The 15,874-nt window shown below is 44.6% G+C and overlaps 2 protein-coding genes and 1 long non-coding RNA gene across 3 annotated transcripts; 2 read left to right on the top strand and 1 right to left on the bottom strand.

The window, feature by feature from the left end:
• Window positions 1-275: 275 nt before the first annotated feature.
• LOC148064340 (trypsin-like) lies at window positions 276-6,037 on the top strand. The gene is made up of 6 exons (XM_087809314.1): window positions 276-413; window positions 2,482-2,502; window positions 2,562-2,721; window positions 2,782-3,050; window positions 4,632-4,771; window positions 4,837-6,037. Exons 1-6 carry the CDS (start codon window positions 302-304, stop codon window positions 5,116-5,118), a joined length of 984 nt encoding a protein of 327 aa, XP_087665440.1. The 5' UTR covers window positions 276-301; the 3' UTR covers window positions 5,119-6,037.
• A 1,438-nt stretch (window positions 6,038-7,475) lies between these two features.
• Window positions 7,476-15,112, top strand: jmjd8 (jumonji domain containing 8). The gene is made up of 9 exons (XM_087809315.1): window positions 7,476-8,594; window positions 8,670-8,756; window positions 8,819-8,867; window positions 8,942-9,038; window positions 10,169-10,237; window positions 13,425-13,544; window positions 13,619-13,686; window positions 14,667-14,801; window positions 14,978-15,112. Exons 1-9 carry the CDS (start codon window positions 8,497-8,499, stop codon window positions 15,056-15,058), a joined length of 804 nt encoding a protein of 267 aa, XP_087665441.1. The 5' UTR covers window positions 7,476-8,496; the 3' UTR covers window positions 15,059-15,112.
• LOC148064339 (uncharacterized) lies at window positions 11,113-11,837 on the bottom strand. Its single transcript, XR_015713405.1, has 2 exons — window positions 11,379-11,837; window positions 11,113-11,167 (listed from the first exon to the last, which is right to left on the bottom strand). It is a non-coding gene; the product is annotated as an uncharacterized LOC148064339 (long non-coding RNA).
• Window positions 15,113-15,874: the final 762 nt, after the last annotated feature.

Here is a 15,874-nt window from a genome sequence, read left to right as displayed (position 1 = left end):
TTTGATTATAGTTGAAAATTGTTGGATTATAGTTGAAAATTGTTGGATTATAGTTGAAAATTGTTTGATTATAGTTGAAAATTGTTTGATTATAGTTGAAAATTGTTTGATTGTAGTTGAAAATTGTTGGATTATAGTTGAAAATTGTTTGATTATAGTTGAAAATTGTTGGATTATAGTGACATTCCTCACAAGACGACGAACTAATCTATCAATCTAATCCAGAGTGACAGCTTCCATAGGCGCAGATGGTTCCGATCTTTGTTCGGCGCTCTCGGGGGTGTGTCCGGGCCATAAAGCCATGTTCCTGCCTCACCTGAGTCAGTCTCACCTGTGCCACAGCCTCTCTCTCCTCACTCTCGCTCGTCAAAGAATGGCTGCTTCGCTGCTGCTGCTCGGCCTGCTGGTCTCAGGTCAGTCTCTGCTGGTCTCAGGTCAGTCTCTGCTGGTCTCAGGTCAGTCTCTGCTGGTCTCAGGTCAGTCTCTGCTGGTCTCAGGTCAGTCTCTGCTGGTCTCAGGTCAGTCTCGTGTTGATGTTGTCGTCTGCGCCGCGACCTTCGTCTCCCGACCGTCGGCCGCGCTCACATTTGTGTCGACTCGAGACCCCGCCGTGTTCGCCGACCCTTGACCCCGAAACCTTTTCCTTCACGGGCGGTTTCACTGCGACCTGTATTCGGAGGTTTGAACGTGTTTGTTGTGATCACAGATCTGGTGTCAGTCTTGTTAGAGCTTTGAAAGAGTCTCACGGTCAGCGTGATGTCGTTGTCAGCGTGGACCGCGAAGGGCCCGCGGACCTGCGTTCATGTGCGGGCTCAGATTTGAGTGTTTTTTGATGCCATGTAACCTTCAGTTACCTGGTTACCTGGTTACCTGGTCACATCTGAGGATAAACAACAAATCCTCCGATGGTTCGAGGAGATTAGACGGATCTGCCGACTCAGAACCAGTCGGACTGGGTCGGCGCCGGCGCTGAAATGCGGCCGGACAGGAAGTTCCATGTGAGTTACTGGCACCTGTCGTTAGCATCAATGACGGCGGAAACTTTGGTCGTTGCGACATCGCCGTCGAAAAACCTCGAAATTCAGGAAGATCCGGATTCTTTCGCCTCAGGTGGAGACGAGTCATTCGTCCAGTGAGTGAGTTACGTAATGACCCGGTCAGTGAGTCAGTGAGTCACACATTTGGACTCTTTGAATGAGTCAGTGAGTCAGTGAGTCACACATTTGGACTCTTTGAATGAGTCAGTGAGTCAGTGAGTCAGTGAGTCACACATTTGGACTCTTTGAATGAGTCAGTGAGTCAGTGAGTCACACATTTAGACTCTTTGAATGAGTCAATGAGTCAGTGAGTCAGTGAGTCACACATTTGGACTCTTTGAATGAGTCAGTGAGTCAGTGAGTCACACATTTAGACCCTTTGAATGAGTCAGTGAGTCAGTGAGTCACACATTTAGACCCTTTGAATGAGTCAGTGAGTCAGTGAGTCACACATTTAGACTCTTTGAATGAGTCAATGAGTCAGTGAGTCAGTGAGTCACACATTTGGACTCTTTGAATGAGTCAGTGAGTCACACATTTGGACTCTTTGAATGAGTCAGTGAGTCAGTGAGTCAGTGAGTCACACATTTGGACTCTTTGAATGAGTCAGTGAGTCACACATTTGGACTCTTTGAATGAGTCAGTGAGTCAGTGAGTCAGTGAGTCACACATTTGGACTCTTTGAATGAGTCAGTGAGTTACATTTTTAGACTTTTTGAGTCAGTTAGTTATGGGAGTCACAAATAAGTGAGTCAGTGAGTGAGTATTACACGAGTGAGTGAGTGAGTGAGTGAGTGAGTATTACATGAGTCAGTGAGTCAGTGAGTGAGTATTACATGAGTCAGTGAGTGAGTCAGTACATGAGTCAGAGAGTCAGTGAGTGAGTCAGAGAGTCAGTGAGTGAGTGAGTGAGTGAGTGTGTGAGTGAGTGAGTGAGTGAGTGAGTGAGTGAGTGAGTGAGTGAGTGAGTGAGTGAGTGAGTGAGTGAGTGAGTGAGTGAGTGAGTGAGTGAGTGAGTGAGTCAGTGAGTGAGTGAGTGAGTATTACATGAGTCAGTGAGTGAGTCAGAGAGTGAGTGAGTGAGTGAGTGAGTGAGTGAGTGAGTCAGAGAGTCAGTGAGTGAGTCAGAGAGTCAGTGAGTGAGTGAGTGAGTGAGTGAGTCAGTGAGTGAGTGAGTGAGTGAGTGAGTGAGTGAGTGAGTGAGTCAGAGAGTCAGTGAGTGAGTCAGAGAGTCAGTGAGTGAGTGAGTGAGTGAGTGAGTGAGTGAGTGAGTGAGTGAGTGAGTGAGTGAGTGAGTGAGTGAGTGAGTGAGTGAGTGAGTGAGTGAGTGAGTGAGTGAGTGAGTGAGTGAGTGAGTGAGTGAGTGAGTGAGTGAGTGAGTCAGCAGTGGGTGACTCAGAAGATGTGGAAACAACATGATATTAATGACTCATGTCCTCCACAGGGGGCGCTGCACAGCTGGATGGTGAGTTGAGGTACATCTGTGGGGGTTCTGGTGCTGGTTCTGACCCGTCTCTCCTGCAGTCTGCGGCAAAGCTCCGCTCAACACCAAGATCGTGGGCGGCGAGGACGCGGCGGCGGGGGCGTGGCCTTGGCAGGTCAGCCTGCACCGCTTCAGCCACTTCTGCGGCGGGTCACTGATCAGCGACCAGTGGGTGCTGACCGCTGCGCACTGCTTCTCCAGGTGAGCTCACACCACCTGCTCCCCGTCTGGCTCCGCCCCTGACTGTCCACCGGGTTCCAGCACCAGCACCTCCGGCCTGGTGGTGTATCTGGGCCGCGAGACGCAGGACTCGGTGAACGCCCACGAGGTGTCGCGATCCGTGAGTCAGATCATCAACCACGAGGACTACGAGTCCAGCACCAACGACAACGACATCTGCCTCCTGAAGCTCTCGTCCGCCGTCACCTTCAACGACTACATCAAGCCCGTCTGTCTCGCCTCCTCCGGCAGCACCTTCGCCCCCGGAACCACCGTCTGGGTCACTGGCTGGGGCAACATCAACAGTGGCGGTGAGTCCTAGTGCTTTGAGTCACGCTGAGTCACTGGGGATGGTTTTGATGAGTCAGTGAGTCAGTGAGTCACACATTTAGACCCTTTGAATGAGTCAGTGAGTCAGTGAGTCAGTGAGTCACAAGTTTGGACTCTTTGAATGAGTCAGTGAGTCAGTGAGTCACACATTTAGACCCTTTGAATGAGTCAGTGAGTCACTGAGTCAGTGAGTCACACATTTAGACCCTTTGAATGAGTCAGTGAGTCAGTGAGTCAGTGAGTCACACATTTAGACTCTTTGAATGAGTCAGTGAGTCAGTGAGTCACACATTTAGACCCTTTGAATGAGTCAGTGAGTCAGTGAGTCACACATTTAGACCCTTTGAATGAGTCAGTGAGTCAGTGAGTCACAAGTTTGGACTCTTTGAATGAGTCAGTGAGTCAGTGAGTCACACATTTAGACCCTTTGAATGAGTCAGTGAGTCAGTGAGTCAGTGAGTCACACATTTAGACTCTTTGAATGAGTCAGTGAGTCAGTGAGTCACACATTTAGACCCTTTGAATGAGTCAGTGAGTCAGTGAGTCAGTGAGTCACACATTTAGACTCTTTGAATGAGTCAGTGAGTCAGTGAGTCAGTGAGTCAGTGAGTCACACATTTAGACTCTTTGAATGAGTCAGTGAGTCAGTGAGTCACACATTTAGACCCTTTGAATGAGTCAGTGAGTCAGTGAGTCAGTGAGTCACACATTTAGACTCTTTGAATGAGTCAGTGAGTCAGTGAGTCAGTGAGTCAGTGAGTCACACATTTAGACCCTCTGAATGAGTCAGTGAGTCAGTGAGTCAGTGAGTCACACATTTAGACTCTTTGAATGAGTCAGTGAGTCAGTGAGTCACACATTTAGACCCTTTGAATGAGTCAGTGAGTCAGTGAGTCAGTGAGTCACACATTTAGACTCTTTGAATGAGTCAGTGAGTCAGTGAGTCAGTGAGTCAGTGAGTCACACATTTAGACTCTTTGAATGAGTCAGTGAGTCAGTGAGTCACACATTTAGACCCTTTGAATGAGTCAGTGAGTCAGTGAGTCAGTGAGTCACACATTTAGACTCTTTGAATGAGTCAGTGAGTCAGTGAGTCAGTGAGTCAGTGAGTCACACATTTAGACCCTCTGAATGAGTCAGTGAGTCAGTGAGTCAGTGAGTCACACATTTAGACCCTCTGAATGAGTCAGTGAGTCAGTGAGTCAGTGAGTCAGTGAGTCACACATTTAGACTCTTTGAATGAGTCAGTGAGTCAGTGAGTCACACATTTAGACTCTTTGAATGAGTCAGTGAGTCAGTGAGTCACACATTTAGACTCTTTGAATGAGTCAGTGAGTCAGTGAGTCAGTGAGTCACACATTTAGACTCTTTGAATGAGTCAGTGAGTCAGTGAGTCAGTGAGTCACACATTTAGACTCTTTGAATGAGTCAGTGAGTCAGTGAGTCAGTGAGTCACACATTTAGACCCTTTGAATGAGTCAGTGAGTCAGTGAGTCAGTGAGTCACACATTTAGACCCTCTGAATGAGTCAGTGAGTCACAAAGACTGACGTCCGTCTCCAGTGAGTCTTCCGTCTCCGGGGAAACTGCAGGAAGTGGACGTTCCCATCGTGTCCAACAGCGACTGCCAGAAGGTCTACACGAGTCTGACCAGCAACATGGTCTGTGCCGGTCTGTCCGAGGGCGGGAAGGACTCCTGCCAGGTGAGTCCACACCAGGCCTGGCCACCAGGGGGCGTGAATCTGAACGAGCATGTGTCTGGACCCAGGGCGACTCCGGGGGCCCGCTGGTCATCAAGAACTCCACCCAATGGCTCCAGCTGGGCGTGGTCAGCTTCGGCCAGGGCTGCGCCGAGGCCAACTACCCGGGCGTCTACGCCCGCGTGTCCGAGTACCATTCCTGGATCCAGAGCAAGATCGGCAGCGGCCAGGTCGGCTTCCTCGGCGTTCAGGTGGCGTCCAACAGCACGAGCCACGCCCCCCTGCACCGCCCCCTGACCCTGCTGCTGGTGTCCGTCGCCCACATACTGTTGGCCCTGCTGCTCTCCTGAGGTCGCCTGGACCGTGACCTTTGATCTCAGAAAATGATGAACAATGGTCACCTAGTTTTTCTCCTGAGACTCTGAAGGGACATGGAAGAAGAAGAAAGATCTTTCTTAAAAAAGAATCTGAGAAGTTAAAGAAGATTTAAAGAATTTAAAGAAGATCTTAAGAAGTATAAGAAGAATCTGAGAAGTTAAAGAAGATCTTAAGAAGTTAAAGAAGAATCTGAGAAGTTAAAGAAGATCTTAAGAAGTTAAAGAAGAATCTGAGAAGTTAAAAAAGATCTTAAGAAGTTAAAGAAGATCTTAAGAAATTAAAGAAGATCTTAAGAAGTAAAAGGAGAATTTGAGAAGTTAAAAACGATCTTAAGAAGTTAAAGGAGAATCTAAGAAGTTAAAGAAGATCTTAAGAAATTGAAGAAGAATCTGAGAAGTTAAAGAAGCTGTTAAGTTAAAGAAGATCTTTAGAAATTAAAAATGATTTTGAGATTAAAAAAAAAAAAAGATTTAGAGAATTTAAACAAGATCCTGAGGGGAAAAAATTCAAAGAAGATCTTGAGAAGTTAAGGTTGAACTAAAGATGTAGATAAAAATCTTGATCTCAAGATGTAAAAGAAGATTTCGAGAAGTTAAAGAAATAATAACTCAAAGAAGATCTTGAGAAAACAAATTAAATTCAAGACGTTCTCAAAAAGATCTCGGAAGGTGATAAAGATCGTCGAGACGTCAATGAAGATCAGAGAAGATTAAAAAAAAATTAAAATTGAAATTTTCTTTAAAGAATTTTCTTTCAAGATCTTCTTATCTTCTGGATCTTTTCCCTCCTTCGTTCACGTCCCTCGGGGCCTGGTTTCTGTTCCCCCTCCGTGCTAATGAAGATGAATTAAACTGTAGCATTCGTTGTTTTAATAAAGGTTTGTGAACGTGGTTCCATTGGTTTCCTGTCACGACGACGACACCTCGCTGAACCAGGACAGGGTGAGGCAGGACCAGAAGTCAAAGTGATCCGTAGAACAATGTCAACAGTTTTCCTGGAACATAGCATGAGTGTGTGAGTGCAGGGCTGGGCTCACACACACCTTATATAAGGACCTTATACAAGACATGCAGTGAGTAAGTCATCAGTATTTGTAGAGCCAGGGTCACAAAGCACTTGAACAATCAAAACAATACACTTTAAAAGATCAACATAAGACAAACTCAGAAAATCAAGGAAAAAGCTCAAATAAAGGATTAAGGATTTCCAAGCTTCACATGTTTATTTGAAATTTAAAGCGATCAATGTATTCGAGCTTAAATTCACACATTTGATAAAAAGACGAGCGAATATTTCAATTTAAACATATTTGACTTTTGTTTGTGTTGATGAATGAATCAAAAGTGAACGTTGAACACGTCGTGAGGTAAACATCTGGTCACCTGTCAAGGTCACCTGAAGACTAGTTTCACTTTGACTGACACATTATTGGAAATAAATCTATATTTAATGCTCTGTTTTTTTCAGTCCCAGCATCAAAGAACCTTCACTTACTTACATTATTGGATAAATGTCACGTTTCTTCATTTTGAACATCTGACCAAAGATCGTTGTCGAGTGTTTCCACCACAGGTGTTGAAGGAACGTTGGTCTGGACGTCTGGTTCTACGGGTTGGAAAAGGATCCTTCGTCCCTGAACCCCAGAGCGTTCCTCAGATCCAGGTGGAAGCGTCTCCATCGCAGGAGACACAAGGACCTGGTCATCAGTCACGCCGGTCAGTGTCACTTCTACTGTATAACCTCCTTTACTTGCACTTCTTTATGTTTTTTTGTACGAGTAAGTCATATTTATTTGTAAAGATATTTCTAGACCAGGGTCACAAAGCGCTTTAACAATCAAAGACAATATACAGTTAAAATATATACTTTAAAAGATCAAGACAATCAAGGAAAAGCTCAAATAAAAACGTCTTGAGTTGTTTCTTGAAGGAGTCAGTAGATCATCAAACACAGAGATGTTTCTTGAAGGAGTCAGTAGATCATCAAACACAGATGTTTCTTGAAGGAGTCAGTAGATCATCAAACACAGATGTTTCTTGAAGGAGTCAGTAGATCATCAAACACACATGTTTCTTGAAGGAGTCAGTAGATCATCAAACACACATGTTTCTTGAAGGAGTCAGTAGATCATCAAACACAGATGTTTCTTGAAGGAGTCAGTAGATCATCAAACACAGAGATGTTTCTTGAAGGAGTCAGTAGATCATCAAACACAGAGATGTTTCTTGAAGGAGTCAGTAGATCATCAAACACAGAGATGTTTCTTGAAGGAGTCAGTAGATCATCAAACACAGAGATGTTTCTTGAAGGAGTCAGTAGATCATCAAACACACATGTTTCTTGAAGGAGTCAGTAGATCATCAAACACACATGTTTCTTGAAGGAGTCAGTAGATCATCAAACACACATGTTTCTTGAAGGAGTCAGTAGATCATCAAACACACATGTTTCTTGAAGGAGTCAGTAGATCATCAAACACACATATGTTTCTTGAAGGAGTCAGTAGATCATCAAACACAGATGTTTCTTGAAGGAGTCAGTAGATCATCAAACACAGATGTTTCTTGAAGGAGTCAGTAGATCATCTCAAGATATTTTTATTTGTTCAGGCTTTTCCTTGATTTTCTCCTGTTGTGTTCTCAGTATTATCTTGACCTTTAAAGTATATACTTTATTGAATATTGTTTTGATTGTTTAAGTTCTTCGTGACCCTGGTCTGGAAAAGCTCTATAAATACAAACGACTTACTTCATGGAAGAGTTGCAGCCAAACATTCCTCCGACACGGAAACAAGCGACTGAACTATGAAACACAATGTCTTCAGGAAACTTGAGTTTCTTACATTCTTAGTTCACAGCATTTTTTCTACACCTGCCTCGAACTTTTGCACAGAATTGTGATGAAATACAGGCTCTTTGACATGTCACGTGTCTTTCTTACTTTAAAATCTTTGAGAAATCCTCACGAACTTATATTTCACGTGATTCATTAAAAAAAACTCAAGTTTCGCAGAACGACCCACGAACGAGAGAACGACACACACATCAACGGATGAGACGTTCACGAGCGTCGGTGAGACACGATGACACAAAGACTAGGCGTCGACAACGACTCGCACGTTATGTTTTCCGATCAGATCCGTTCGACGGGTTCGACTCGTCGAATGGGAATTCCGAGCATTTAGATTTAGAGATTAAAAAACTGATATTTAGTGACGCGGGTTTTTTCCCCAACTGTCTTTGAACGCAGCACATGATCTCCCTTCTGATTGGTGGAGGAGGAGTTTCGCTGCTTCCGCATTTACACGGTGTCATCGTGTGTGATCCGTGCGTGATCCGTGCGTGATCTCCATGAAGTTACAATGTTTATCGATCAACTTTCTCCACGTGTTGCTGACATGCCTCGGACACGCCGTGTGGGCGGAGCTACAGCGCGAGGACGGCGGCTGGTCAGTTGATGAACGAACTCACCTGCGGTCGAACCGAAAGAACGCACCTGTGAACAGTTGTTTGTTTGTGTCCAGGTCTGGAGGTTCGGGTCTGGACGAGGGTCGCTGTAACATCGACGTCCTGGACTCGTCCGTCGTATCGTATCAACACTTCATGCACAGGTGAGCGAGAGGTCAGGAGGTCACACCTGTCCGTCCTCGTACTCAAGAGTGCTCGTGCACAGGTACGCGCGCCGAGGACCCGTCATCCTGCGAGGACTCACCGACAACTCGGTGTGTGTGTGTAGCCCGGCAGGTGTGTGTGTGTGTGTGTGTCGCAGGTGTGTTCTGACGCAGGTGTGTTCCAGGAGTTCCGTCGACGCTGTTCCCAGTCGCGGCTGCTGAAGGACTTCGGGGATCTGCGTGTGCGCCTCAGCACCGCCAACACCTTCTCCTACAAGAAAGGTCAACAATATTTAATTCAATAATACCTTTGAATAGTTGATAAATAAACTATGAGTTCAATTCAATTTCAATTCATTCAGTTAAACATAAAGTCAAAAGTAAGGTTTTAAGATTGTTTTGAAACATAGAGAGGGTGTCTGCCCTCCGGACTGAAGCCGCTAGTTGGTTCCACTGCAGAGGGGCTTGAAAACTGAAGGCCCTGGCTCCAAATCTACATTTAGAGATTTGTGGTATAACTAATAGATCAGAGTCCTAGAGGGTTGGTAAGTAGGTAGAGTTCCATCTATAGTCGACTCAAGATTTATTTTTCATAATAAAATGTTGGTGGTTTTTACTCCATTATCTTTGTTTACAAGTAGTTTTTGTACTAAAGTATTTTTTACTTTATAACCCTTTGTTTCCAAATACTTTTAAAAGTATTTTAACTCCATTGCCACTGTTTTCGAGTACTTTCTGTACACTAATATTTTAACTTGATTACTATTGTTACTGAATACTTTTTGTAATTTGGTATTTTAACACCATTGCCCTTGTTTTTGAGTACTTTTTGTACGTGAATATATTAACTGGATTACTATTGTATTAAGTTTGTACTATTTGTACCTGAGTACTTTGTTTGATAACCTTTATTTCCTCATCGACTTTGTACAAAGTACTTTTTACTCGATTACCTATGTTTCTGAGCATGTTTTGTACATGATTATTTTTCATTCATTACCATTTTTTCCGAGTACTTTTTGTACTCAAGTATTTTTGGTTGATTACCTTTATTTCCGCATTCTTTTTGTTCTTTTTTTCCAGGTACTTTTTTTAGTTTTATTATTTACTCATTACCATTGTTTACAAGTACTTTCTGTGCACAAATATTTTTACTAACTTTCCTTTGTTTTTGAGTACTTGTTGTACTCAAGTATTTTGACTCGATTACCTTTTGTTTCTGAGCATGTTTTGTACTTGTATTAATACTTCATTACCATCGATACTTTTGGTTGATTACCTTTATTCCCGCATCCAATTGTACACCCGTATATTAACTCAATTCTCTTTTTCCCCCCCAAGTACTTTTTGTTCACCGGTATTTTTTACCCCGTTACCATTGTTTACGAGTACTTTGTACTTCTTTCTTGCAGTGGACGTCCCGTTCCGCGAGTACGTGTCGCGGCTGCTGAGGCCACAGTCGCCCGAGGCTCTGGGCAGCGGTGGGTTCCTTCACCTCCTTCATCTTCACCTCCTTCATCTTCACCTCCTTCATCTTCACCTCCTTCCTCTTCACCTCCTTCCATCTTCACCTCCTTCATCTTCACCTCCTTCATCTTCACCTCCTTCATCTTCACCTCCTTCATCTTCACCTCCTTCCTCTTCACCTCCTTCATCTTCACCTCCTTCATCTTCACCTCCTTCCTCTTCACCCACTTCCTCTTCACCTCCTTCATCTCCACCTCCTTCTATCTACACCTCCTTCATCTTCACTTCCTTCCATCTTCACCTCCTTCATCTTCACCTCCTTCATCTTCACCTCCTTCATCTTCACCTCCTTCCTCTTCACCTCCTTCCTCTTCACCTCCTTCATCTTCACCTCCTTGCATCTTCACCTCCTTCATCTTCACCTCCTTCCATCTTCACCTCCTTCATCTTCACCTCCTTCATCTTCACCTCCTTCCATCTTCACCTCCTCCCTCTTCACCTCCTTCCTCTTCACCTCCTTCCTCTTCACCTCCTTGCATCTTCACCTCCTTGCATCTTCACCTCCTTCATCTTCACCTCCTTCCATCTTCATCTCCTTCATCTTCACCTCCTTCATCTTCACCTCCTTCCATCTTCACCTCCTCCCTCTTCACCTCCTTCCTCTTCACCTCCTTGCATCTTCACCTCCTTGCATCTTCACCTCCTTCATCTTCACCTCCTTCCATCTTCATCTCCTTCATCTTCACCTCCTTCCATCTTCACCTCCTCCCTCTTCACCTCCTCCCTCTTCACCCACTTCCTCTTCACCTCCTTCCTCTTCACCTCCTTGCATCTTCACCTCCTTCCATCTTCATATCCTTCATCTTCACCTCCTTCATCTTCACCTCCTTCATCTTCACCTCCTCCCTCTTCACCTCCTCCCTCTTCACCCACTTCCTCTTCACCTCCTTCCTCTTCACCTCCTTCATCTTCACCTCCTTCCTCTTCACCTCCTTCCTCTTCACCCCCTTCATCTTCACCTCCTTCATCTTCACCTCCTTCATCTTCACCTCCTTCCTCTTCACCTCCTTCCTCTTCACCTCCTTCCATCTTCACCTCCTTCATCTTCACCTCCTTCATCTTCACCTCCTTCATCTTCACCTCCTCCCTCTTCACCTCCTTCATCTCCACCTCCTTCTATCTACACCTCCTTCATCTTCACTTCCTTCCATCTTCACCTCCTTCCATCTTCACCTCCTTCATCTTCACCTCCTTCATCTTCACCTCCTTCATCTTCACCTCCTTCCATCTTCACCTCCATCATCTACACCTCCTTCCTCTTCACCTCCTCCATCTTCACCTTCTTCCTCTTCACCTCCTTCATCTTCACCTCCTCCCTATTCACCTCCTTCCTCTTCACCTCCTCCATCTTCACCTCCTCCCTCTTCACCTCCTTCATCTTCACCTCCTCCCTATTCACCTCCTTCCTCTTCACCTTCTTCCTCTTCACCTCCTCCCTCTTCACCTTCTTCCTCTTCACCTCCTTCCTCTTCACCTCCTTCCTCTTCACCTCCTTCCTCTTCACCTCCTTCCTCTTCACCTTCTTCCTCTTCACCTCCTTCATCTTCACCTCCTCCCTCTTCACCTCCTTCCTCTTCACCTCCTTCATCTTCACCTCCTCCATCTTCACCTCCTCCCTCTTCACCTCCTTCATCTTCACTTCCTTCCATCTTCACCTCCTTCCCTCTTCACCTCCTCCCTCTTCACCTCCTCCCTCTTCACCTCCTTCCTCTTCACCTCCTTCCTCTTCACCTCCTTCATCTTCACCTCCTCCCTCTTCACCCACTTCCTCTTCACCTCCTTCATCTTCACCTCTTTCATCTTCACCTCCTCCCTCTTCACCTCCTTCATCTTCACCTCCTCCCTCTTCACCTCCTTCCTCTTCACCTCCTCCCTATTCACCTCCTTCCTCTTCACCTCCTCCATCTTCACCTTCTTCCTCTTCACCTCCTTCCTCTTCACCTCCTTCATCTTCACCTCCTCCCTCTTCACCTCCTCCCTCTTCACCTCCTTCCTCTTCACCTCCTCCCTATTCACCTCCTTCCTCTTCACCTCCTCCATCTTCACCTTCTTCCTCTTCACCTCCTTCCTCTTCACCTCCTTCCTCTTCACCTCCTTCCTCTTCACCTCCTTCATCTTCACCTCCTTCATCTTCACCTCCTCCCTCTTCACCTCCTCCCTCTTCACCTCCTTCATCTTCACCTCCTTCATCTCCACCCCCTTCCTCTTCACCTCCTTCCTCTTCACCTCCTTCATCTTCACCTCCTTCATCTTCACCTCCTTCATCTTCACCTCCTCCCTCTTCACCTCCTTCATCTTCACCTCCTTCCATCTTCAACTCCTTCATCTTCACCTCCTCCCTCTTCACCCACTTCCTCTTCACCTCCTCCCTATTCACCTCCTTCCTCTTCACCTCCTCCATCTTCACCTCCTTCCTCTTCACCTCCTTCATCTTCACCTCCTCCCTCTTCACCTCCTCCCTCTTCACCTCCTTCCTCTTCACCTCCTTCCTCTTCACCTCCTTCATCTTCACCTCCTCCCTCTTCACCCACTTCCTCTTCACCTCCTTCATCTTCACCTCCTTCATCTTCACCTCCTCCCTCTTCACCTCCTTCATCTTCACCTCCTCCCTCTTCACCTCCTTCCTCTTCACCTCCTCCATCTTCACCTTCTTCCTCTTCACCTCCTTCCTCTTCACCTCCTTCATCTTCACCTCCTCCCTCTTCACCTCCTCCCTCTTCACCTCCTCCCTCTTCACCTCCTTCCTCTTCACCTCCTCCCTATTCACCTCCTTCCTCTTCACCTCCTCCATCTTCACCTTCTTCCTCTTCACCTCCTTCCTCTTCACCTCCTTCCTCTTCACCTCCTTCCTCTTCACCTCCTTCCTCTTCACCTCCTTCCTCTTCACCTCCTCCCTCTTCACCTCCTTCCATCTACACCTCCTTCCTCTTCACCTCCTTCCTCTTCACCTTCTTCCTCTTCACCTCCTCCCTCTTCACCTTCTTCCATCTACACCTCCTTCCTCTTCACCTCCTTCCTCTTCACCTCCTTCCATCTACACCTCCTTCCTCTTCACCTCCTTCCTCTTCACCTTCTTCCTCTTCACCTCCTTCCTCTTCACCTTCTTCCTCTTCACCTCCTCCCTCTTCACCTGACCTGCAGAGACGCTGTATTTCTTCGGAGACAACAACTACACGGAGTGGAACAGCCTGTTCAAGAATTACCAGAAGCCGCCGTTCGATCTTCCAAACACAGGCGCGGCTCTCAGCTTCGGCATCGCAGGTGAGTTTCCTGGTATCTGTTGCCGTCGATGAAGAAGCTGAGTTTCGGGGCCGGTTCTGGTGTTTCCTGCTCAGGTCCGGGAACAGGGGTTCCGTTCCACTGGCACGGCCCGGGATACTCTGAGGTGATCTACGGGCGGAAGGTGAGCAGCTGCGACTCTCCTTTCTGTGTTTCCAAGTAGTTTTTGTACTTCAGTACTATTACTTTATTACCCTTGGTTTCCAAATACTTTTTAAAGTATTTTAACTCTGTTTCCATTGTTTTCGAGTACTTTCTGTACACTAATATTTTTACTTGATTACTTTTGTTACTGAATACTTTTTGTAATTGAGTATCTGAACACCATTGCCCTTGTTTTTGAGTACTTTTTGTACATGAATATATGAACTGGATTGCTATTGTTTCCGAGTTTGTACTATTTGCGCTCGAGTATTTTTGGTTGATAAACTTTATTTCCGCATCCTTTTTGTACAACAGTATTTTTACTGGATTCTCTTTTTTTTCCCAGGTACTTTTTGTACACCGGTATTATTTTTACTCCATTACCATTGTTTACAAGTACTTTCTGTACACAAATATTTGTACTTGCTTTGAGTACGTTTCATACACAAATATTTATACTTGCTTACCTATTTTCTTTTTTTTTTCTGAGCATGATTTGTACTTGAGTATTTTTTAATTCATTACCATTGTTTCAGAGTAATTTTTGTACACAAATAGTTTTACTTGCTTTGAGTAAGTTTCATACACAAATATTTATACTTGCTTACCTTTTTCTTCTTCTTTTTTTTCTGAGCACGTTTTGTACTATTTTCAATTCATTACCATTGTCTCCGAGTACTTTTTGTACTCGAGTATTTTTCCTCCATTACCTTTTGTTTCCGGGTTTCTTTCTGTACACAAATAGTTTTACTTGCTTACCTTTGTTTCGAAGTAGTTTTTTTACTCCAGTGTTTTGACTTAATTAGCTTTCTTTCTGAGCACGTTTTGTACTTTTTAAAATCCATTACCATTGTTTCCGAGTACTTTTCTCCTCAAGTATACTGGACGATACTTCTTGGACCGGCCTGTGACTCCTGGCTCTTCTCTCCCGGGTCACTGATGAGAGGTTTGTCTCCACAGCGCTGGTTCCTCTACCCGCCCGACATCCAGCCGGACTTCCATCCCAACAGCACCACCTTGTCCTGGCTCACCTACACCTACCCGCACCTGCCGGCACACATGGCTCCGCTGGAGTGCACCATCCGACCGGGAGAGGTGAGCGTCTCCGTCGTCGCCTCCAGTCTTTCCTGTGAGGTCGAGACTCAGAGGCAGAAACGGTGGTTTCTGTGGTGATGATGGAGGGAAATAAAGAGCTGACTGTGTCGCTCTGGTTTCCTCACACTTTGACAGGAAAATATGATACAAAATGTTTTCCGTCTTCTGTGTGGCAGGTCCTGTACTTCCCTGACCGCTGGTGGCACGCCACCCTCAACCTGGACACCAGCGTCTTCATCTCCACCTTCCTGGGCTGAACTTGAGTCTGTGTTTGTGGTTTTATGAGGAAGAATAAATGATGTTTTCCTGCAGTCAGAGTGAAGTATTTTTACTCCATTACCTTTTGTTTCCGGGTTCTTTCTGTACACAAATATTTTTACTTGCTTACCTTTGTTTTGAAGTAGTTTTTTTACTCTAGTATTTTTACCCGATTACCTATATTTTGGTTGTTTACCTTTATTTCCAGGTACTCTTTTTAGTTGTATTATTTACTCCATTACCATTGTTTACGAGTACTTTCTGTGCACATATATTTTTACTTGCTTTCCTTTGTTTTTGAGTACTTTTTGTACTTGTATTGTTAGACAGTTGACATCTTTTTAATAGGATAAACACAGGTAAATGTTTATTTTTTACACCAGTATTTTTTTTTACTGGATTCTCTTTTATTCAAGGTACTACACCGGTATTTGTTTTACTCCATTACCATTGTTTATGAGTACTTTCTGTACACAAATATTTTTACTTGCTTTGATTAAGTTTTATACACATATTTGTACTTGCTTACCTTTTTTTTTCTTTTTCTGAGCATGTTTTGTACTTTAGTATTTTTAATTCATTACCTTTGTTTCGAAGTCGTTTTTTTACTCCAGTATTTTGACTCGATTACCTTACTTTCTGAGTTTTGTACTATTTTAGTAAGAGATTAAGATACGATTTAAATTGTTACAGCAGAAAGTTCACAGAATATTGAACATCATTATGAAGTTAATGAAAATGTTCACGATTTTAATTTGAAATAAAAAAAAGGTTTTATATTCAAAAGAGATTTACGGAAACGAAAAAAAACAATA

The sequence above is a fragment of the Callionymus lyra genome, chromosome 15 (genome assembly GCF_982586985.1).
Source record: "Callionymus lyra chromosome 15, fCalLyr1.hap1.1, whole genome shotgun sequence".
In the NCBI taxonomy this organism is placed as follows: Eukaryota; Metazoa; Chordata; class Actinopteri; order Syngnathiformes; family Callionymidae; genus Callionymus; species Callionymus lyra.
Note: the sequence above shows the minus strand (reverse complement) of the source record. Positions and strands in the feature narration are given on the sequence as shown.